Genomic DNA, 23,633 nt, shown 5'->3' with positions numbered 1-23,633 from the left:
GAGGGATCTAACTTAATATTTTACCAGCATATCGTAGTGATTGATAGTTAAACAAGGAATCTTATTTTATCAGATAATTCAAGTCTTTGCTTGTGAATCTTTATTGTTAGAATACATAAAGAAAAAGAAAAAACAGTAGTTCCTTGCCCACATTCTTTGGTGCAAAAAATATGACAAAAATCACAACATAGTTCACAATCCTTTTCTCAACAGTAAAGTGTATGCATTCATTAGAGATGCTGCTCTCACTAGAACTATATCATTTCCAACAAGTCTGCAAACACATGGCTACTTGCCTGCATGTGATTTCATATGCCTTGTCAAGTCACACGCAACAAAGTATGTTTTCCCACAGATCTTGCAAAGGTACGGCCTCTCACCTGTGTGGGCTCGTCTTATGTGGCTCGTCAGGTCACCACTGATTCTGAAACATCTGCCACAGGTTTGACAAGTAAACGGCTTTTCCCCTGTATGAATTCTAATGTGACAATTCAAGTCCGGCTTCCGACAGAATTTTTTCTCACAGAAGTTACAGGTAAACAGCTTCTCACCGGTGTGCGTTCTCATGTGGATTCTCAAGTCACTGCTTGAATTATAATATTTCCCACATGTTTTGCAAGGATATGGCTTCTCACCTGTGTGGATTCTTATATGATTTTTCAATTTAGACTTTTCAGTGAACCTTTTCCCACAGATCTTGCAAAGGAAGGGCCTCTCACCAGTGTGAATTCTCATGTGACTTTTCAATGAATTGCCAAACCTAAAATCTTTTCCACATGTTTTGCAAAAATATGGCTTCTCACCTGTGTGGATTCTTAAATGAGTTTTCAATGTTGACATGTAACTGAATAATTTCCCACAAGTCTTGCAAATATGTGTCTTCTTACCTATGTGGACACTCTGATGTGTCTCTAATCTTGATTTATTCTTAAAAGCTTCCCCACATGTGTCAAATTTAACAGAATCTTTGTGAGTTTCACAGTTCATCTCTGACAATGTAGGGTTGTATCTATTGTCACTGTGACTTCTGCTTTTATGAAGTATTTCCTTTGGTTCTGGCTCTGCATCTGTAGTTGATCCTGAGTCTATATGCAAGCCTCCATTGTGTTCTTTGTTCACAGCAACATGAAAGTTATGAGAGAGGAGCTGGTGGCTACTTTTTGGTTCATGTTCACTGTTGTCACTTTCCTCATAAGGAGAAATCAACATGAATGTATCAGTCTCCCTCTTAAGTATAAGCTGCTCTCCCTCCTGACTGCTGCAGAGTTCCTTCTGTTCTTCTTTAAACACTGGAGGATCTGGATCCTCTTGGTCCAGATTGTAGTTCCTTTCCTGGATACAGAGGTGCTGGTCTGTGAGAACCTCCTCCTCCTTACAGACATGCTGCTGCTGGAGGTCTAGAGGGACACAGAATAAAAGGAATGAGATACTAAGGTGTCCAACAAGTGCAAAAACAGTCCAAAGATTTCTATGAAGAGAAACAGGCTCCAAGTTTAGAAAAGTTGCAAATTAGTAAACACAAGTCCACAGTCCAATATAATGACAACAATGAAAAAAAATGTGACACCATAAGCCCAAACAAATGCATTGACAGTGCTGCAAATACATAAAAACACACAAACCAAGGGAAAAAAAGGCAGTGCTCCAAGCCCGTATGTGGCACGAAGCGGAATAGCTATATTTCGGATGGGAGAGAGAAAGAGAGGAAGACCAGGCACTGACATTACTTATTATCAGGCTTCAAAATGATGATAGCTGATAGAGCGGTGTTTTTATAAAGGCTGTGCCTTAGCCTACTGACTACAAGGCAAAAAACCCCACAAGAACTCTGTAACTTGTACAAAAAACCCCATACAATTATAGTTTCTAATTTTGGTTCATCTTTAAATCGGGATCATATTTTGTGGAGAAATGTTTTCTGATGGTCTGATAGCTTTGTTGAAGTAATCGTCGCTAGCTGCTGTTAGCGCAGTCATGAAGCTAGTGGTACTTATCGCAATGGAAGCTTTCAGCATGGAGTAGCTTTGTTGTTAACAACTCTGACAAGCATTAGGGTTTAGGACCACCGAGAGGTTGAAGTTGTCAGTCCCAAGGAAAAGGGAACTCGGTGGAGAATGCTATCAGAGGTGACTACAGAAGGTAAATTAACGTTACAGTAGACAGGAGATTAACAGTGGCTCTGACCACCAGGGATGACAAAAACACAGTGGTAATGGGAAAGAAGTGAAAAGGGAAGGCCAGACATTATTCAGTGCCCTAACACCTTGCTATTTCAGTTGGGTAAGCCCCACGGTGTTGGCAGCCAATCCCTACAACCACTACTACCGCCTACTACTACTTGGCTGCGGTATACCACGTTGTCAAACTGACCTCTTTTGGCCCTGTGGCCTGTGTTTGTCCCCACCCCGCCATGTCTCCCCCTTGCGGACATGAAAACATCATCACCCCCGAAATCCAGATATCCTATGTAATATATTTTGTCCCCTGTAGGTCTAGAGCACTTTGTTGTGGTGACTAGATCTGTAGTGTTATTCTCACAAACTGTATAAATAATGGACATAGCCACCCTGATGTCACCCTCCAACAACGTTGACTTCCTAGGTTTGTCTAATTTAAATAAAGAAGTTTCACATGCCTATTCTGTGTAGTTTTATTTCGGGTTTCCAAACGACGTCCAGCAGTCGGCGTTGACGATCGATCTCTTCCTCGTACTCAGCGATTGTTCTTTTAAAATGTCCAAATATTTCTTCAGCAGCCGCAGTAAGTCGCTCGTTCACAAACTCTCTCAAAGACTCAACTGAAGACATGGTCGATTATTTATACCTTATTTTAGCCGTGCAAAGACTACAGAATACCCTTCCAGCAAATTCAATGCGCTCACAATACTACTAATGCTTGTTTACTTCCGCTGGATGTCACACTGTTGAGATCCGACAGTGGACGTGAGGAAGCTTTTTGTTCCGCTTTAAACTTATGCATTTTATTCAACATATTTGAGTTAAATAAAAGTAGCATGTATATCTACCTAACTTAAAGTAAATTTGAACTCGCTTTCTAACTACTACTTTCATCTGATAAACTTGTTTTTTGTCACCTTGCGAATGATAATTAGACAGAACAAATAACTGGTGAGATGATGGCAATTTTGTTATCATTGCAATGGGTTGAAGAAATAAGACCTTTGAGTGCAGTGATATGTTTAAACAGACACCAGACATCACTAATGAAACACAGCAATTCAGACATTAGACTATTTTTTAAAATAGACAAACTCCTAAAAATATATAAAATTTAAATGATGGGACTTAATATAACTTTTGTACGTATACTGGCGCAAAAGAGACACAAAAAGGTGACAAATGTGTAAAAGAATCCGCAAACTGAAAAACCTTGACATCCATGACAGTACCCTAAGGAAAATGGAATGAAGACCTCAATTAAGCTAAGTTAAAAGAAAGAAATGTTGTAAAAGCAATGGGAAGAAGAGAGAACACAAAGTGTTTGCACAACATTCAAAGCAAAGTATGAAGTTTGGGGAAAACCCAGAGTGAGGAATAATATCAAGACTAAGTTTTAGTCAAACAGGATTAAACTACAATATTTAAACATTGAAAACACATATTACAGGTACATGTGCATTTTGTTTTCAAGGGGAAACTTGGGGGAGCATGTTATGTTCTAATTTTGTGGTCCATTTATTTATTTATTTTTACATAATACTTGCTACGCCTGTGAAAATAATATCTAATTATTTTTTAAAATAGGTATCAAGAACTGATTAAAAGGGAGGCGATACAGTTGTAAGTTATTGCATAAATTATCTCAGAATTTCATAGTGTAATCAAGTCAGACATGAAAAATGGCAAATGGAGTAAGGTGGATGAAGTAACTGACAATATAACATTTAAAGGAAAGCAGAACTGAGAAGGAAGAGATGGAAAAAGAAAGATTCAGGACATTATATGAAGGATAAGGTTTGGTCATACCAGTCTGAGCAGTACATTAAACATGATGAATGAGCATTATTCAGATAAATGTGAACAATGTAGACTACAGAAACAGTGGAGCATATTTTGCTAGAATGCCCTGGATATTGACAAGAGTGGCAGACTCTTAAAATCACATTGCAGTAACTATTTTATGGGATACAGCAATGGTCAGTCTGGTTGTGGAGTCTTTCCGCTTCCTGGGGACCATCATCAGCCTGTGGCAGCTGCGAAGTTCAACCTGCCAAAGACAATGATAGTGCACTTCTACACCGACATCAATGAGTCAATCCTCACCTGCTCCATCATCGTCGGGTACGCTGCTGCCACTGCCAAGGACAAGGACAAGGGCAGGCCGCTCTGCAAAGAAGGTGATTGGCTGCAATCTGCCATTCTCGAGGACCTGTACACCTCCCAGACCCTGAGGCGTGCAGGGAAGTTTGTGGCTGACCCCCCTCACCCCGGACACAGGTGTCTTGTTCTATTTAAGTCTTTTACTTATTTTTATTTCAATTCTGTTATAACTGTTCTGCATCAAAACAAATTCCTTGTATGTGTAAACTTACTTGGCAATAAACCCCGATTCTGGTTCACACTCCATTCCAGCAGGTGGCGGTGATGTAACTTAAAACTTTTTACCAACTGCCGTTAAACAATAAAAAAAGAAGAGCATCCACCGGAAGTAAACAGACGACGAGTGTCAAACACACCAGTCGCTTTACTTCTATTAATTCATTTTTGAGCTTAGTCTGTCAGTAAATCATCGACTCACTTTTATTGAAATCACACAATAATGTCTTCAATTGAGAGTTTGAGAGAGTTTGTCAAAGAGCGACTAACTGCTGCTGCTGAAGAAATATTCGGAGTTTTCAAAAGAACTGTCGTCGAGTATGAGGAAGAGATCGATCGTCAGCGCAAAATGCTGGATATAGTTTGGAAACCCGAAATAAAGATACGTGGGATAGGTGTGTTAATCATTTCATAACACAAACATAGTTATTCTATTTGTATATAATCCCAGTTGTTTACACTTTACTGATACTGCTCCCATGTCCACATTTTTTCTTTACCATCACAGTAGTATCCTTCTTACTCTGTTCTATGTCACTCCAGAGCTCCCACAGCAACATGTCTGTAAAGAGGAGGATATTCTCACTGACCAGCAGCTCTGTAACCAGGAGAGGACCTCCAATCTGGACCAAGAGGACCCAGATCCTCCAGAGATTAAAGAGGAACAAGAGGAACTCTGCAGCAGTCAGGAGGAAGAACAGCTTGTTCTGAAGCAGGAGACTGATACGTTCACGTTAGCTCCAATTTATGAGGAAGGGGACCACCTGCTCCTCTCTCACAACTATCATGTTGTTGAGAGCCAAGATCACCAAGGAGGCAAGCATGAAAACTCAGAATCAACTACAAATGCAGAGTCTCCATCAAGGACTCAGCATCACAAAGTCAAAGTGAATAAGTTGTCAGAGATTCATTGTAACACTGACACAGATAAAAGGGATTTTAAATGTGACACATGTGGAAGAGCTTTTAAGTGCATGTCTGTTTTGCAGAGACACCTGAGCATTCACACAGGTGTGAAGCCGTATTCATGCAATACATGTGGGAAAGATTTCAGACTTAAAGATGCCTTGAAAGTCCATATGAGAATTCATACAGGTGAGAAGCCGTACCTTTGCAAAACCTGTGGAAAAAGATTTGGTGACGTGTCACTTTTTAAAAGACATACAAGAATCCACACAGGTGAGAAACCATATCATTGCAAAACATGTGAGAAAAGTTTCTCTAACATTTCAACTTTGAACACCCACATGAAAAACCATACAGGTGAGAAGCCTTTTACTTGCGAAACATGTGGTAAAGCTTTTCAATTTCTGTCACTTTTGCAGAGACACCTTAGCATTCACACAGGTGAGAAGCCATATTCATGCGAAACATGTGGGAAGAAATTTAGACTTGATGGTGCCTTGAAAGTCCACATGAGAATTCATACAGGTGAAAAGCCCTACCTTTGCAAAACCTGTGGAAAAAGATTCAGTGATGTCTCATTTTTTAAAAAACATACACGAATCCACACAGGTGAGAAGCCGTACCTGTGCAAGTTCTGTGAGAAAGGATTCTGTAACATTTCAGCTTTGAAAGCCCACATGAGAACCCACACAGGTGAGAAGCCTTTTACCTGCAAAACATGTGGGAGAGCTTTTAGCTTTAATAGTAACTTGATTGTCCATGTGAGAAGAGCCCACACTGGGGAAAAGCCATTCCTCTGCAAGACATGTGGGAAAGGACACTTTCGTAAGTGTGAATTGAAAATCCACATGAAAACCCACACAGGTGAGAAACCATGAACTTGCAGAATTGTTGAAAATGAGTAAAAAGTTGCCTTGTGTTTCACAGTATGTCGGGGATGATTCAGTTTAAGTGGTTAGGAGCCAAAACAGACAAGAACTCGTTGGGGAATCACATTATTGCAGCAATTGTACTGTATATTGATCAATATGAAGAGAAGAGATGATATTTTCCCCTACTAAAATGTAATACACTTTCGCGGTAGCTACATCTTTGTAGTCAAATGTGAAATGTTTACCATAATAGGTGATATATCAATATCTCAGTCTAAGGTATCACTACATTTGATATGAATTACTTATAAACGTGTACCCGCAGCATTTCTTTGAAACAATTATAATCTCCCAAATCTCGGATAAATGTGAGTTTTAAAGTGCAAAGTAATGGCTTTTAAAGTAATTGTATAACAGTGATTATTTTTGGTTGTGCCAAATATATATTTTTAAGAAAAAGTCATAATCACTCCCTTATTTAAAGTCTAAAAGGGATTTAAAATACATGAACTTCACATAGTATTTCAAATGACATCACTGTTTTGTATTACCTTTTAAGAGGTCCTACTAAAAGTCAACCTGTATTTATTTTATTTTTATACATTTCTAAATATATTTGCCTGCAAGTAGGGAAAAAACCTGTTTAAATCAATAAAATAGACTGGAGCATACATACTGGTGAGGCCACATGAGAGCTCAGCTTTATATACATCTTATTTTATTTTATTTATTGTGTCTATTCTTATTTGTATACTGTATATACTTACTTGCTATTTGTCTTTGTGCTGCTGCAACACCCAAATGTCCTCATGGGGATCAATAAAGGTAAAATATTCCACTGAAGAAATTGTTGCTTATTTACAAACTAAACTAATTAATTCTTCTTGCCGCTATCGCATGCATTTTTTACTCCTGGTGGTAACGCTGTTATGTTCCGGTAGTGGAAATTCGTTATCTTTTGTTCGGCTTACACCGGTTGGGTATATTCAAGTTATTTGGCATAAAATTACTTAAAAAAACAAACAACTACAATTTCATGTTCCAGTTAATTCAATTATTTTCTAAATTAACCACTTTTAAATTGCAGTCGTGATTTTTCTCACTTCACAGACAAAGGTGATGCATTAAAACAATAAAGCAGAGATACAAGAAATACGCTATTCATAATATCATATACAAGAATGGAATTACACCTTACTGTAATTGAGTAGCTTTTTCGTGTACTTTATAACTTGTATTATAGGGTATTATTTCCAAACTTCACTTAACATCATTCAGAATTTCCCCCTTTATACCAAAGCTATAAGTACATACTAATGTTTTGGGCAAAAAATTACATCCTCAGCTCTTCAGAGGTGAAGTGTTACAATACTGCTTCCAGGTTAATTATTGCATTATTAATGTGATGCTGCTGTTGTTTTTTTTTACTTTTTAGTCCTATTTTCTTTACATCAAACTGTGTATATCAGACTGTCCACTTTTGAACTGTTGCGCACTAGAACTTCTGACCAAAACAACAGGAAACCGGCCTTTTGAGAAAAATAAACATTAATAGTATTTGGGAAATGCCCTGATGCACATGAATATCAGTCAACTTTATTATAAAATAGCAAACGCTGTGCACTAACTGTAAAGAAAAAAGATGTAGGAAAGGATTGTTCCAAAAAATGCTGCTGTTCAAACGTACTATAATGTATAACAGTACAAAGACACATCTACACAAAAATGTGATGATGTACATAATATGTTTATTGAATTCAAACCTCTTTGACATATTTTGTTTACAGAAAAGCACCCTCAGGAAAGATCTTTTTATGTGTCCAAGTATTTAATTTCTTTTTAATACAAGTAGGGTTACATTCTTAGCGTGGAGATTCTTCTGTGTTTTTTGCTCTTTAATTTTATGTGATACCAAATCTTTTTACAATACTTTATGATTCATTTATAATAACTGGCCATTTTTTGACAATCAACTTATTTTAAGGCATTTCTAAAGCAACAATCGCAAAGATTTGGCTTTTAGTCACTTGATCAGACGTGTAACATAATACTGTACAAAAATATCAAAAAGAAGGCACGTTTACATTCAACAGAACTTCCTTTATATTATTATAAGATAGTCAGTCACTGTTAAATGTAAAATCTGACTTCTTGCAAAGATGTATAGGAGGTTTCATACACAACTATCAAAAAGTATTTAATGACCATGTAATCTAAATACATTATAAAATAAAAGTGATTATGAGATGATTAATAATAAATACCTTTGGCAAAACCATCAACTACCTAAAACATACAATTACTTTAACAGACACTTATTTGCACTTAACATAAGAATTACATTTGTCATCCAGGTCGGAGATTATGATTGTCAAACAATTACTGTTAACATAAACATAACTACTACTATCATATGAAGTGAAAATTCACATTACTATATTTATTTTCAATCACACAGATATAGCAACTGCATAATGTGTATTTTAGTAAATATATGTGTCTACGGGAAGAGGCATCAGTGAATAAATTGAAACATTACAACTACCAGTAAAAATGCCTCATAAGTTTAAACAACAGGAAACATAAACACACTGAATTCTTTTGTTTTGCGTTATTAAAAATAATAATAAATGTGATTCCGAGATGAATTTGCATGACCGAAATATCATCAAAATCAAACCATGACTTTAACAGACGCTACTTTGCTCTCACTTTGAAAATAACCGTTTTCATTGATTCTGGAGAAATGCAGTTGGTTACAGAAATAAGTAACACTGATGATATGAAGTAAATATTTACAGTAAGACACCAACATCTCAGTTATTATGATAAACATTTTACATTAAAGTACAGACATGTACCTCTGCAAAACTGTATTTCACTCAGGTTTATACTTGTCCTCATGCTTTGTTCAATATGTGAATTAACAAAACTTAAGTGGTGTATTAACGCTTCTCACCTCAGTGACTTCTCGTGTGTTGTGCAGTGGAACACTATAAGTGAATCGTTTCCCACGTATTTTGCAAATACAAAGCCAGCATGTATGTGACCTCATATGCAACGCCAGTTTGAGGTGCAGAACATGATTTTTTCTGCAGCTGTTGCAGTGTGATTGGTCCTAAGCAGTGTGGGTTTTCATGTGGTTCACCAAAGAATTCATGTGTCGAAAATCTCTTCCACATGTTTTGCAGACGAACGGTCTCTCTTCTGTGTGGGTTCTCATGTGGACAGTCAAGTAACTACTATGTCGGAAAGCTCTCCCGCATGTTTCGCAGGTAAACGGCTTCTCACCTGTGTGGATACTCATATGCCTTCTCAGTACTGAAAGGTCGCTAAAGCTTTTACCGCAGGTCTTGCAAAGGTGTGGCTTCTCACCTGTGTGGGTTCTCATGTGGACTTTCAAAACACATCGAAGTCTGAAATCTTTTCCACATATTCTGCAAGTAAATGGCTTCTCACCTGTGTGGATACTCATGTGCGTTTTCAACACAGAATGGTCACTAAATCTTTTACCGCAGGTCTTGCAAAGGTGTGGCTTCTCACCTGTGTGGGTTTTCATATGCCTTATTAATACTGAAATGTCACTGAATCTTTTATTGCAAGTCTTGCAATGGTATGGCCTCTCTCCTGTGTGGGTTCTCATGTGTACAATCAAGTAACTACTCTGTCGGAAATCTTTCCCACATGTTTTGCAAGTAAATGGCTTCTCACCTGTGTGGACTCTCATATGCTTCACTAAAACTGAAAGCTCACAAAATCTTTTCCCACAGGTCTTGCAAACGTGTGGCTTCTCGCCTGTGTGGGTTCTCATGTGGACTTTCAGGACACTGCTAAGTCTGAAATCTTTCCCACATATTTTACAAGTAAATGGCTTCTCACCTGTGTGGATACTCATATGCCTTCTCAATACAGAGAGGTCACTAAATGTTTTACCACAAGTGGGGCAAAAGCATGGCTTCTCACCTGTGTGAACACTCATATGTCTTCTCAATACTGAAACATCACAGAATCCTTTACCGCACGTATTGCAAAGGTACGGCTTCTCACCCGTGTGGGTTCGCAGGTGCCTCTGCAATTTGGACTTGCATGTAAAATCTTTACCACATATGTCACATGGGAAAGACTTTTTACCCGTTTCAGTAATAGAATAAATGTCTGACAAGTTAGGGTTGTATAAATTGTCACTGTGACTTATGCTTGTCTCTGGTTTTTGCTCTAAATTTCCTGTTAATTCCAAGTCTTCATACCTGTCGTCTTTCTGGCCTTGGCTCTCAGCTTCATGAGAGCTCTGAGAGAGAAGCTGTTGGTAAACGTTCAGTTCTGGTTCACTGTGGTCACTTTCCTCATAAGTAGGAGTAAAAATAAAAGTTTCAATCTCCTCCTTCAGTACAAGCTGCTCTCCCTCCTGACTGGTACCGAGTTCCTCTTGTTCTTCATGTTCCTCTTTAATCTCTGGAGGCTCTGGAGAGTCCCTCTCCTGGTTACAGAGCTGCTGGTCTGGGAGAACCTCCTCCTCCTCCTCTTCCTCTGTACTGACATGTTGCTGTGGGAGCTCTGGAGGAACACAGAACACAGGAATACTACTGTAATGGTTGAGGGGGAAAACTAGCGAGCAAATTAGAAGCAGTAACATTTAAACAGCGTTGATGATATACAAACTGCTAACTAAGAATTCCTATACTTTATGGTATTAAAACCAATAGATTTTACACACCTATTCTGTTTAACTTTATTTCGGGGTTTAAAACGACATCCAGCAGTCTGCGCTGACGATCGATCTCCCCCTCGTACCCGATGATTATTCTTTCAAAAACTCCAAATATTTCTTCAGCAGCAGCAGTCAGTCGCTCGCTCACAAATTGTCTCAAGTACTCGACAGAAGACATTGTTGTTTTATCATAAATGAACTGCGCTAACACTACAATATCGCGTTCCACTGAATTTGGCGTTTACACCGAGCTAACGATAGTAGGGTTTTTTGTGTTTATTTCCGCTGGGTGTCACACCGCTTAGTTCCGACAGTGTTAGTGGGGGAAACTTTAGTTCTGCTTCAAATAATGTGTTCAATTTCAGTAGAAAATATCGTTGATCTAACTCTCTTACAAGATTGAATACTCTCTATGAACTACTTCTTTTGACTATTTGACACCTTTTGGTATTTAGCAAATAATAACAATAATAATAATAATAAATTTGAATAAAAAAAACAAGTAAATATTTGTGAAATAAAAAGGGAAATGCATCATACTCTGTAAACAACGCCCAGCATAAGGGGAACTGCTGGCTCCAAATGTGCAGCCAAGTCCTAAAATGCTCACAGAATGCATGCACAGATTTTAGCGCCCTATGTCTCCCAGAGAAGGAGTACTGACTCACTCAATATCATTGGTCTCTCTTAGTGTGACTTATCCTTTCCTTGTTTTTCTTGGAGAAATAATCCCAATGTACTGCTAGAAGTTTGCATTAATAACTTTCATATTTAAAACTATTTGACTGAATCACCAGGTAAGATCAGAATTTAAACCCCCTGGAAACTCAAATCACAACACGACACAAATTAGAAATTATTTCTATCCAAAACAGGAATATTGTCATTGAAGTTTCTGTTAACTTTCCTGATATTGAGTTTGAATAGGGTGTGGCAATGTTTGGATCATTCAAAAATAGTGACTGTGTCAACAGAGGATTCAATAGTTTGCCCATTCTTCCTGCTGATGCCTCATGTCTTATTGCCTTTACCAGTTTTTCCTCTTACTGAATAAATATGTTTGACTCCATAGAAATACGCAGTCCTGGGTTCTTTACCAAGTTGATAGTGCGTTCCATCACAAATCTTATGGACATTTTTCTGTCAGTTGCCTATGGAAGAAAATACAGTAGGGTTTTAAATGAGAGACTTCAGGATTATTTACCAATTCCAAAGCTGAGACTTTCTGCCATCAGTGCTAAATCATTGTGCTGTAAAGATGTAAAGTACATCTGCATGAGACATAATTACAGACAGTAAGTAAGGATCGCACACACTAATACTGTGTTGTTCTCCTGTGAAACTCAGCTATTACTTCGGGGGGATTTTTCAGTTCAACAGCAAAACATTTGAATGAAAAAAAAGAAATAAATATGAAGCTTTAGAAGAGCTGCAGAACAAAGAGGACACTACTGAGCTGCCAGTCAGCCTCACAGGATCTGACTATAAATGGTCAATAGATCTGGCCGAGAAAATTAAGTCTTCTGAATGAAAAGTGTTAATTAGTGTAATTTTATCTCCAAGCTTAGCTTACCTTGTGATCTTGGGTAGTTTCTCATAGACTCGAGTACTAGAGTACTACAACTTTTGTGGACCCATGACACCGTAGAAATGATGATGTTGATGTTTAATTGTGGCAGAAAAAATTTCAAGCAAAAATGCAAAAAAATAAAAATAATAGAAGAAAAAAAGGGGGTTCTGTCTGGTTGTTAAACTTCACACTTCAGTGGTGTATACATAGCATAAAGTAGGCATGTTCACATTTAATAGGACGTCTTGTTTGGTATGACTAATCTTAAATGTGAGTCACTGAAATTTAAAATCTGACTTTATACAAAACCTTAAAATGCTACGTACATGAATTTCAAGTCTCTTAAATAAATACTAAATGTAGAAAAACATCATTTAGAACACAAAATAACTTAACAACAGATAATAATTATTGTGAATCTTACTGTGAACATTTCCCTCAATTCCATGGATTACAAATGACAGAAATATAATTAATACAGACAAATGAGGGCCTGATGAGACCTCATCTTAGAGAAAACTTTTTACATTTAGTCAAACAGATGTTGCTTTTGAAAAAATATATTTCATTCAGATGGTGAGCATGAGTTTCCTATGGGAGTTTCAGCTAGAAGGTTTGTTTTTTGGCCAAAAGCCACAAGAACTGAATGATCTACATGATTTTAAATCCCTTTGCAATTTAGACACATGAATGTGCTTTTCCCCACTAGTGTTGTGGTGTGAAAGATTTTAACTAGTGTGAGTTCTCATGTGGGTCAACAAGGCGCTAACATGTCTTAAATCTTTCCCACATGTTTCGCACCGACAGGGCTTCTCACCTGTGTGGAAAATAATAGAATCTTTTCCCACAGGTCTTGCAATATAATGGCATACTTCAACAGTAAAACACTTCTAACATGTTATAATTCTAACTATTCTTTACCAGGACTACTTTTTCATTTCTTGTCAGTCACACCCATCTGCAGCTTTGATGAACAGAATGTGCGTGCATATTTAGACTTCAGTATGAATTTGACATTCTTACAGCATCACCTAACAAAGCTTGATTGGGACCATCAGAAGTATTAGCCCACCATGCCATTTGAAGAAGTTTGCATAGGACTGGACCTATGCGCAAAGTTTGTATATTTTCATGCATAGGAAGGCAGATTTCCAAGTAGGAAGAAGAATAAGAACATTGGCAAAAATAAGTGAAACTGGCATTAGAGCTGCACATCCCTAAATAAACATGAGGAGGTTGTTAACAGTTAAAACATCAGAGTTTACAATAAATTAATACAGCCAAGGTAACGTTTAAAAAGAATATGCAGTCATTGAGCAACAAACATTTTTGAATATTTTTGAGATTATAATTGTTTCACAGAGGCATTTTTGCTGACAGATAGAGAAGTAATTCAGTCACATGATGGAAAAAAAACTAGGTTAATCACGAACATATTGTGCTCTGCTTCTTATATAAAATGCTTCATAAACGATCACATAGATGTTGCTATTCTCTAAGTATATTAATTGATGAAGTTTGAGAATATTTTGTGGGATGAAATTGAATGAATACATCGTCCATTCAAACACACAGTCAAACCTTTTCCACGGGAGCTATAGTGTTAAGGCCTCTCAGCTGTGGATTTTCATATGCCTTTTCAATTTCTTTGTTTCAAAGAATCTTTGCCCGCAGGTCTTGCAGCCGTACGGCGTCTCGCCAGTGTGAACTCTTCGTATGTGGAGTTTCATGTCACACATATACCTGAATGCTCTCCCACATGTTGTGCAATTAAATGGCTTTTCGCCAGTGTGGGTTCTCATGTGGGCTTTCAGGTTAGTGCTGTATCTGAAAACTTTCCCACATGGTTGGCAAATATACTGCTTCTCACCTGTGTGGATTCTAATGTGCCTGTTCAATCCTGATATGTCACTGAATCTTTTACCGCAGGTGTTGCAAAGGTTTTGCTTCTCATCTGAGTGGATTTTAAAATGCCTATTCAGTCCTGAAATGTCAAGGAACCTTTTTCCACATGTCTTACAAAGGTATGGCTTCTCACTTGTGTGGCTTTTCACGTGTGCATTTAATTTTGCATTGCACTGAAAATCTTTATACAAACAGGTGTTCTCACCTGTTTGGACGCTCAGGAGTCTCTGCAACTCAGACTGAAACCTATTGTTATGGTGATTTTTGATGTTGTGATGTTGATTCTTTTGTTCCGTTCCTTCATTTGTAGTTGATCCTGAGTTCTCAGGCCTACACACTGTCTGACCTTGGCTCTCAGCTATAAGAGAGCTGTGAGAGAAAAGCTGTTTGTCCCTTCTTGGTTTTGGTTCACACTGGGCACTTTCCTCATAAGCAGGAGTCCAAACATAGGAATCAGCATCTTGCGTCTTTGGTTTAAACTCAGCATTTATAACCGATTCGAAGTCTCCATGCACTCCTCCTGTGTGATCTTGGGTCTTAGTTTTATTAGCGAAGAGCTGGTGCTCAGTGTTTGGTTTTGGTACCACAGAGCTTTTAATGGATATGTTAAAAAAATGTTCCATCTCTGCTTCATTCTGAGATAACTCATGATTGAAATCCAGAGTCTGGTTTTCACTTTGGTCACTTTCCTCATAAGAAGAAATCAACATGAAGCTATCAGTCTCTTGCTTCAGTACAAGATGCTCCCCTTCCTGACTGGTGCAGAGTTCTTCCTGTTCCTCTTTAACCTCTGGGGGCTCCGGTTCGTCCTGGTCCAAACTGAAGTTCCTCGTCTGGGTGCAGAGCTGCTGGTCAGCAAGAACCTCCTCCTCCCGACAGACATGCTGCTGTGGGAGCTCTGGAGGGACAGGAAATAATATTACTATGATGGTTAAAGGAAAAAACACGTACAAATAGCCTAAGTAACAGTTGAACAACTTGGATTATACATTTCTTAAAATAATTCCTTTATTTTGTGGTGAAAAAAGCCATACAGTTTTTCATACCTATCCTTTTTAACTTTATTTCGGGGTTCAAAACTAAACCCAGCAGTCTGCGCTGACGATCGATCTCCTCCTCGTACTCGACGATAGTTCTTTTAAAAACTCCGAATATTTCTTCAGCAGCAGCAGTTAGTCGCTCGCTGACAAACTCTCTCAAACACTCCACTGAAGACATTGTTGTCTAAAACTGAGGTTTTGCTACGAGTCTGCGGCTATACCATGCTCTTAAAGCAGCTGCATATGAACTATAGACTGTATAAATATGATATGAACAGAGTCCCAACCAATGTATGGTTCCAAATTCCAACGATCAGCCTCTTCTGTTTACTTCCGGTGGGTGTCACAATGAAAAATTCCGACAATGGACGTGAGGTAGCCTATTGCCCTGCCTACAATTCCTATTTTACTCATCAGCAACAAGAATGTACACAATCACCTCGCTTTCCCGAAGGACTTCTGAGGGACTTAACATGTTTATGAGAAACATTATTGTAGGGACGATAATAACTTTGCTTTAAAAAACTAATAAAAAAGGGGCAGGCTGTTGTGGAGATATTTAGGTTATTTGTTGGTAGAAATAACAATACCACTATTTCGAAATGCCCACGCATTTTAATTTGCCATTAAACAATACTGCTTGACAACTGTCTCATTACAAAAGCTAGTTCACCAACCACCTATCAAACTAAAGAAGAAGAACAATCCCATCTGCTTTCGGCACACAGGATTAGTACATTATGTGAAATAGGAAAACATCCTACGGGACATTGTGATTTCTGTGAACATGAAGAAACAATAGAGCATGTTTGTATGTACTGTCAAAACTATGAGGCTGAGAGAAGGTTATTGGTAATGAGACTGAAGGAAAATAAGATAAAATTGGATTTATATGATTATTAACAAAGGAATTCTGGTGATAAATGTTTTTGATTTTTGTTACAGTATCTAAAAAGGACTAATTTGAAAGAGGGAATATAATTATTTTATTTATCTTTATCTAATTCATTTTGAAATTGATAATAGCCTGCAAAATCCCATCCATACTCCATTCCAGTTAGTGGCGTTAATGCACCATAAAGTTGTTTGCCAACTGCCAATAAAACCAAAAGAAGAAGAAGAATCCCGTCTGCTTCCGGGGGGAAACATATCGAGACGGTACTGTTTCCTGTAGCGGCTTTCTAACGCTTGCGCCAGGTTTTTCCCGAGTAGATAAATTAATACAATTATAGAAAGAATACATTTTAAATTTTAATTGGAACATTTTGAAAGACCAAATCAAGATGTTGGGCCTTTGCCCAGGACATGCGTCGACTCATCTTTAGTATATTATGACAATAGCAAACTAGCTCTTACACACTGTCTAAATGGGTGCACATTACTGTGCCATTTGTAGGGAAACAACATTCAACGGGAAAGGACATATTTTCGGAAAAAATCACCAAAGTAGACTTAGGGTGGTTCTTCTGAAATTCTTAGAAAAGGTAAGATTTGCTTATTTATGGCTCAAATTTTCCCCCTTTTCTTAACGTGTCCAGTGCTAACGTTAGCTGCAAACCGTTGTCTAAATCAAAATGATCATGTTGTGTTAACTTTTGAGTGACGCTTATTTTAACCTTTTTACCCTGTTCTGCCCATAAAGAGGAATTACATTGATGTAACTATTAGCAGTCTTTAAAGTTGTAATGTCTTATTATTGGTTTTCTTCTTAATTTAAATTAGTATACACCCACGATGGCGGTCTGATTTTTAAGTACCTTTCCTTCCTCAGTAAGGGTTCAGTCTTGCACTCTCAGATTATTCATTTGCATAATTCTTTTATGCAGTCCAAGGTGATGTAATGCACATAATATACATCATACGATTTCCCGAATTCCTTTATTTCTTTCATATACTTATTCTTAAGTATTTCACCTTGATTTTGTCTCGTGTTTCTGTTAAATGTTATCTTATCGCGCCGTATGTGTATGACCATTGCTGCTACCCTGAAGAAACGAAATTGACCTTTTGTTATTGATTTATTCTGCAAAGGAAGAATGGGGGGAAATGCAATGCATCAACTCCACAAACTACAGCTTCTTAAAACGACCTAAACAATATTTTATGCTGCTTGAAGTTAGGATTTATTAGAGGGCTCCTGTATAAGCCTGCATTAACTGTAATTAAGGTTTAACTTTATGTCCTGTGTTTGTTTCATCCACTGTCTCTTAGGTAAAGGAAGCTCGCAGAACACTTAAGAAACCCCAAGTAGAAAAGTTTGACTGCACCCAGCACAAGCAGACATTCTGGTGCTACTGCTGTGGGCTTGAAATTGAAAGAAATGTCACAGATGGCAATATGACTGTGTTGTATGGGGGCTTGTTGGAACACATGACCACGTAAGTTTTATTAAATTCACTTATATTTAGCTTCTTTTGTTTGCACTGATGCCCTGTTTCTTATTTACCCAGTGCAACCACATGAGCTCAAACACACGTAAAGAGTGCACTTAGCAAAAAGAGAAAAAAAAGCTAGTGTTTGTAGTAGTGACTGCATGTTTACCCCATAAATATGTATCACATATAAGACTGTGTTTTAAGACATTTTCATCAACATTTTCATGAGCTGCACTTTGCTCAGTGCCTCATGAGGCTGACGAAACACGTACAAGTCCAAGTGCAAAGTGAAACACTACAAGATATTTACTAATTGATATTGGCAGCCACATTTTGAAATCGGGTTCCACTTCAGGCAATACAAGTTTTATTGAATACACACCCCATCAATATATTCTGATCTTAAAATGTTTTTAAAAGCAACTTATTCTTGTACTTGTGATAAGGAAGCAATTTAACTACAGTAAATATGGGATATGTATTTGTGTGTTCTGCAAAATAAATAAAAAGATGGTTTTCATCATCTTGAATTATAGATTTTTTTTGCACTTATACTACATTTCTTGTTTTAAAAAAAAACAAACATTGAAAATGTCTCTGTTTTCAGCACAGAACACAGGACGAATACTCACAAGTTCTGGTGGGACAATAAGGCTGACCCAAAAATTAGAGACAAATTCATCATCACAGAGGAGGAGACGGAAAGGTGAGACAAAAGTCTATATCAATTAGTTGTTGTTTTTTTAAAGATAAGCTGCTAAGATCATTGTTTTTGTTCAGGTTTAAAACCGAGGTTGCAAACGCATTGGAATCATTTGTGGAAAATGAGGATGAATTCATAAAACAGGTAATTCAAAGTCTGTCTTTTTTTTTTTAATAAACTGTACTTTAACAGGTCTTACAGCCTGCAGCCAAGCTAACTGCCCTATTTGCATTGCAAGCGCTGTTCTTCACATAGCAGTGGTTTAGAGATCTGAAGAACATGTACTGTATGTGTATGTGATATTTCAAGGCATTCTGTCATGGATATTTTGTCTGGGCACCAAGAATTTTTGAAACAAACTTTATGCTAATCCATTCTGTACATTTTAAGATATACAGTTTATTTTCTGTTAATCTTTTTATGGCTGCAGCAAGCTGATCACATCCGGGCTCAGGAGAAGCAACGTCAAGAGGTCCTGCAGTCTCTTTTAGAGGTTTGTTTTCCAAGGATGCAGTGGCAGTATCCATCACTGTGGCCTAGACTGTTATGAGCCTGTTTTTCATTATATTTAGTTCCATGTAAGATGAGAAATGCCTCCATGTTACAGCTAAATGCCCAAGTAGATGACCAAGGATCCTCTGTGGAAAACCGGTTTAAATCTGAAAATAGTTGCGGCTGGTAAAACCATGTATTTTGTGGCTACGGTGATTTAAGAACAGGGTCATTTTCCTCATCCGGTTACAGCCAAGATTACAGATCTGTATGAAAATGGATTTAAGTTGGAATAAAAAAATCAAAGATATGAATAGAGAGAGGATAGAAGATTATGATGATAAAAGCTGAGAAGTAGCATTATTAGTGCTCAGACTTCCTCTATGAACCACTGTTGGCTTTTCCTGAATCACTATCAGCGTGACACAGAGCCGGAGTTCTTCACTGGACCGAATGGCACAGAAATGTCTGCAGAGGATGCTGTCAGGTAACACTGTGTCTACCTTTGACATGTTTTCCTTTTGGCATTGCATCATTGATAGCACTTGATCTGACTTGTCTTGGTTTGGGGCTCCTCTTGTTGTCTTTGGAACAGCTCTCAATTTCCTTCTCAAGGATCCGACCAGCAGGGGGGGAGCGGCTGTGTCACGTCAGTGGTTGAAGTACCACGGCCTGCAGCAGGACAAGGCCTGACTTTCATAGGTTATCAGGTAGACAAGCTGATCTTGTGAAGAAAATGTTTCATGATAGATTGTCTTTGTTTTGTACACCAACACATTCTCTACACTTGTTTTCTGTGTTACAGGATTCCTCAAACAGTGGAAATGTTTACACAGGTACAGTGAATTTATGTTGAACAATGGAGAAGCAGGTGCAGAAATGCTGAGAGTATGTTTGACACGTATATAAGGGGGTTGGCCTAGATAACAGTGAAGACATACAAATAGCCTCAAAGAGAGCTCTTGAGTTAATCTGTTATCAATTTTAATTTTAATTGCCCCTGCTCACTCTAAGGGTTATAATGTTTCAATGATATCACATTACATCATTCATGGTCCTGAAAAGAAGTGCATATGTATTGATATTGAGTGTCTAACACTGGTTTATTTAATAAGACATATACTAGTTTCCTGTTGTGTTTTCCAGGCTTTTTAAAGCATATGCAGAAACTCAGTTCCTATCATAGCTATGTGCTCAATTCACCTCCTGTGTGTGATCGATGAAGATGAATTATATAGCCTCTTTGTGTCACAGGTGCTGTCCCTCCTTGGCTACAGGACGATCCTCTGGAGGGGACCTCCGGAGGCGTAGCACATTCCGAGATCGGCCCATCGCTCCAGGAGTTCCTCAAACAGAGTAATAATAACAATTTTTTCTTTGTAAATTTGTTGTAAGCTGTACAGTTCCTTTTCTCAAAAAATATTCCAGTCAGTATCATAATTTTCGTTAGCAGGAATATTTAATTGAATGCTTTTGCATCCCTTGTACTATCCAGGTAGCTGTGATTTATAATCTCTGCTGTTTTTATGCCTTTAAATGCTGACTTTTTGTCTTTTCTGTCATTTGTTGGATCACTTTCATATGCGAAACCACTGAAAATAATTCAAATTTAGGTACTGCTGTAAATGAGAAAATCATAGCACTTAAGTAGCATCAACATGTATCTGATCTGTGTCTGATCTTAGTCATTCTTGATGACACAATCATTATATCCATGGTCATTGTGGAAAACGGAGAGAAAAAAAACATTCCCATAAAGATTATAGTAGAATTAATAATATGGCCTGGTTTGTCTTTTTCCAGAGGAGCAAGAGAAGCTGAAGAAGCTCCCACCGAACAGAGTCGGCGCAAACTTTGATCACAGCTCGCAGACAGACGCCAACTGGCTTCCCTCCTTTGGTAGAGTATGGAACAGTGGTCGACGCTGGCAATCCAGGTGAGATCAAAACACTCCTCATTACACAATTGTTTTAAACCAAGTCTCTGCTCGCCCCCTCTGCTCACATTTAACGCACATACAGTTCTGACATAAGGTTTCGTATCCTGTTGTTTCAGGGCATTTCTTTTTCTTACAAGATGCCTTTTTCTTTTTGGAGAAGCAACCTTCCTTCCTGATTCCTGTTTCTTTTTAAGTCTTAAACACTTAAGTTCCCTGCTTCCCTCCTTTATAACTGAACATATCAGGAAATATATAAGCAACCACCCATTATTCATTTATATAGCTGCAAGATGTGTTATGTGTTTGTGTACAATCTAAATAAGTACGTTCACATATGGAATTTAATAATTATTTCAGTAGATTTAACTTGCCGGTAAACTCATTGCATTTGAACATTTTTTTAACAGGCACCAATTCAGACAAGAGGAGGGGCAGAAGAAGAGACAGAAGAGGAAGAAGGAGCACGGCACAGACTCATCCAAAAAAGCTAAATCTACGGAACAGCTGACAAATTCTGACACTTAAGACTGAGTTTGATGTGTGAGAATTCATGAGTGCAGTGGTGTATATAGTTTGCAAGATATAAATTAGATTTTATACTAAGCTCTCGAGAAGTTGTCCTTAGTTGAAATGCTCAGGCTGACTAACACTCTGCTATTAGCCGGACAGTTGCGTGTTTGTATGTGAGCGATTGTATTAAGCTTTCTTTATAAAACAAGTGGAAAAAGTTTGCATTAAAGAGATTAACTAAGGTAATTAACAGTGTTTATTTGATATATTCATGTAGAAAGGTTTCTATTAATAATGGGTCAAACTTTTCCAACATAATCAATCAAATTAATTGTGAACGCAAGAAGACCCTGCTGCTAAAGTTTAGCCGAATTGGAACAAACTTCCATTAAAGACAACAGAGAAGGACTTTCCCTGCCCACGTTTTTACAGCAAGTCTATTATTCTGGTCAACAAGTTACTGGTTAAACTACACATTTTTGAGATATGAGGATAACGTAACTTCTGAAAAGTAAACAGCAGGGGGCGCCATCCTCCCAACTAACAAAGGAACCTGCTGTGTGCTGAGGGAACATTTGACATACAGGCCATCTGTTGATGCCAACGTTTAGATAAGATAGTAAAAGCATAAACTGTATTATCCATTGTTAAGGCTGTATCAATAAATGCAGTAGCTTCAGTTTTTGTCTAGCGATAAACATCTGTACACCAAAGATGAGCTTTCATTCCCTTTTCTGATGTTATGTGATGAATTACTGAAAATGTTTAATGTCAGATTAAACATGATGAAATATATATATATAAAATTATTAATGTTAAAAAAAAAGAGTGGAACTGTATTGTGGGTAGCTGTCATTTATATTTTGCCTCCACAGAATCAGCATTTTAGACTTTCAAAAACTAGAACTTCAACCTGTTTGAAGTGCTTAATTTTAGCAAGAAGGAAGCTAGTTCCTATGTGTGAAGTGATGCTAATGCTCTGTAAAGTTTGTTTTGATTTTCAGAAGCCACATTAAAGATAATCAGATAAAGAATAAAAGTTACTGTGGGATGGAGGAGGCAACCCTGAATTATTCACAAAGTGCTAATGTTGCTTACTGGAGCCTAAACATGGTCACCAAACAGGTAATCCTAGTTGATTTGCCAATGTAAAAGTCACATTTGCACCTATGATACAAAGGGCATGGGTCCTAGACAACCTTAGAATACAACTTAATATACATGCATTCCTAACTATGGCTGCCTTTTACATTAATCAATGATGTTAAATTGTTATTAAGGAAGAATATGATGATGCATAAATTAATACATAACCTGATAGCTTATGTGGTAAGTATTTGTTTCTAATCTTGAGCAGTAATAATCCAGCAGTACATGCTATATCCTTGCATTCCAGACCCTGAGCTTTCACTCGGCCTTTCTTTTATCTGTACAGGCCTCATCCTCTCCACTGCATAGTGTAATCCGGCCCCAGTGTGCTCTGGGTAGATGGGCGTGGATCTCAGTACAGCTGCAAAGCAATAGGGGCCGATCTATTCTTAGCTCTGTGACAACATGTCTAAGGCTGATTCAGTGCAAACGGAAGAAAAGAAGGGTTACCATATTTACATTTGACTGCGAATTTGATAGTTTCCGTAAACCGTAAAACGTTAATACTACCCATGTTTTGTCATTTCTATAAAAGTCTAAAATATTTTGATTTTGTGTCAGATAACGGTTTTTTGTATTGATTCTTTCACATTTTATAGAATATACTACCAGCCAGAGCTCCAGCACAACGGCCATCCTTTGCAATAAAGAATGGGAGGGGAGAAAAAGCACGTGTACTGGGCGTTTTTAGGGGTAATCCGTTGTCCAATCGCGGAGCGAGATTTCTGAATAAATCTGCATGTTTTAAAAAAAGCGTAATCCCCGGGTGCTGATTGGTCTAACGGAATACAAGCGGCCAATCGCTTAAATGACAGGCGCTCAGCTGGCCATGAAGCCCCGCCTACTATATATAAATACAAGCAAACCCCGGAAACGTTGTCGCTTAAAGAGACAGGAAGAATTTCAGG

General features: G+C 37.8%; 3 protein-coding genes across 3 annotated transcripts; 2 read left to right on the top strand and 1 right to left on the bottom strand.

Moving 5' to 3' along the window:
- Positions 1 to 101: 101 nt before the first annotated feature.
- On the bottom strand, positions 102 to 15,735 carry LOC138609759 (zinc finger protein 850-like). Its single transcript, XM_069682409.1, has 7 exons — positions 15,564 to 15,735; positions 14,231 to 15,415; positions 11,049 to 11,270; positions 9,459 to 10,888; positions 5,080 to 5,263; positions 2,636 to 2,815; positions 102 to 1,397 (listed from the first exon to the last, which is right to left on the bottom strand). Exons 1-7 carry the CDS (start codon positions 15,733 to 15,735, stop codon positions 289 to 291), a joined length of 4,482 nt encoding a protein of 1,493 aa, XP_069538510.1. The 3' UTR covers positions 102 to 288.
- On the top strand, positions 4,758 to 7,164 carry LOC138609663 (zinc finger and SCAN domain-containing protein 2-like). The gene is made up of 2 exons (XM_069682306.1): positions 4,758 to 4,951; positions 5,100 to 7,164. The coding sequence occupies exons 1-2, from the start codon at positions 4,780 to 4,782 to the stop codon at positions 6,338 to 6,340; spliced, it is 1,413 nt and encodes a 470-aa protein (XP_069538407.1). The 5' UTR covers positions 4,758 to 4,779; the 3' UTR covers positions 6,341 to 7,164.
- A 1,002-nt stretch (positions 15,736 to 16,737) lies between the features above and the next one.
- On the top strand, positions 16,738 to 22,577 carry cenatac (centrosomal AT-AC splicing factor). The gene is made up of 11 exons (XM_069683203.1): positions 16,738 to 17,041; positions 17,769 to 17,935; positions 18,540 to 18,638; positions 18,713 to 18,779; positions 19,066 to 19,128; positions 19,547 to 19,614; positions 19,723 to 19,837; positions 19,933 to 19,963; positions 20,382 to 20,483; positions 20,931 to 21,063; positions 21,474 to 22,577. Exons 1-11 carry the CDS (start codon positions 16,925 to 16,927, stop codon positions 21,589 to 21,591), a joined length of 1,080 nt encoding a protein of 359 aa, XP_069539304.1. The 5' UTR covers positions 16,738 to 16,924; the 3' UTR covers positions 21,592 to 22,577.
- Positions 22,578 to 23,633: the final 1,056 nt, after the last annotated feature.

This window comes from Semicossyphus pulcher, unplaced genomic scaffold (assembly GCF_022749685.1).
Source record: "Semicossyphus pulcher isolate SPU_LCO1_2020_fin unplaced genomic scaffold, fSemPul1.0.p SCAF_6, whole genome shotgun sequence".
NCBI lineage: Eukaryota > Metazoa > Chordata > Actinopteri > Labriformes > Labridae > Semicossyphus > Semicossyphus pulcher.
The sequence above is the reverse complement of the archived record's forward strand: the minus strand, read 5'-3'. Positions and strand labels throughout refer to the sequence as shown.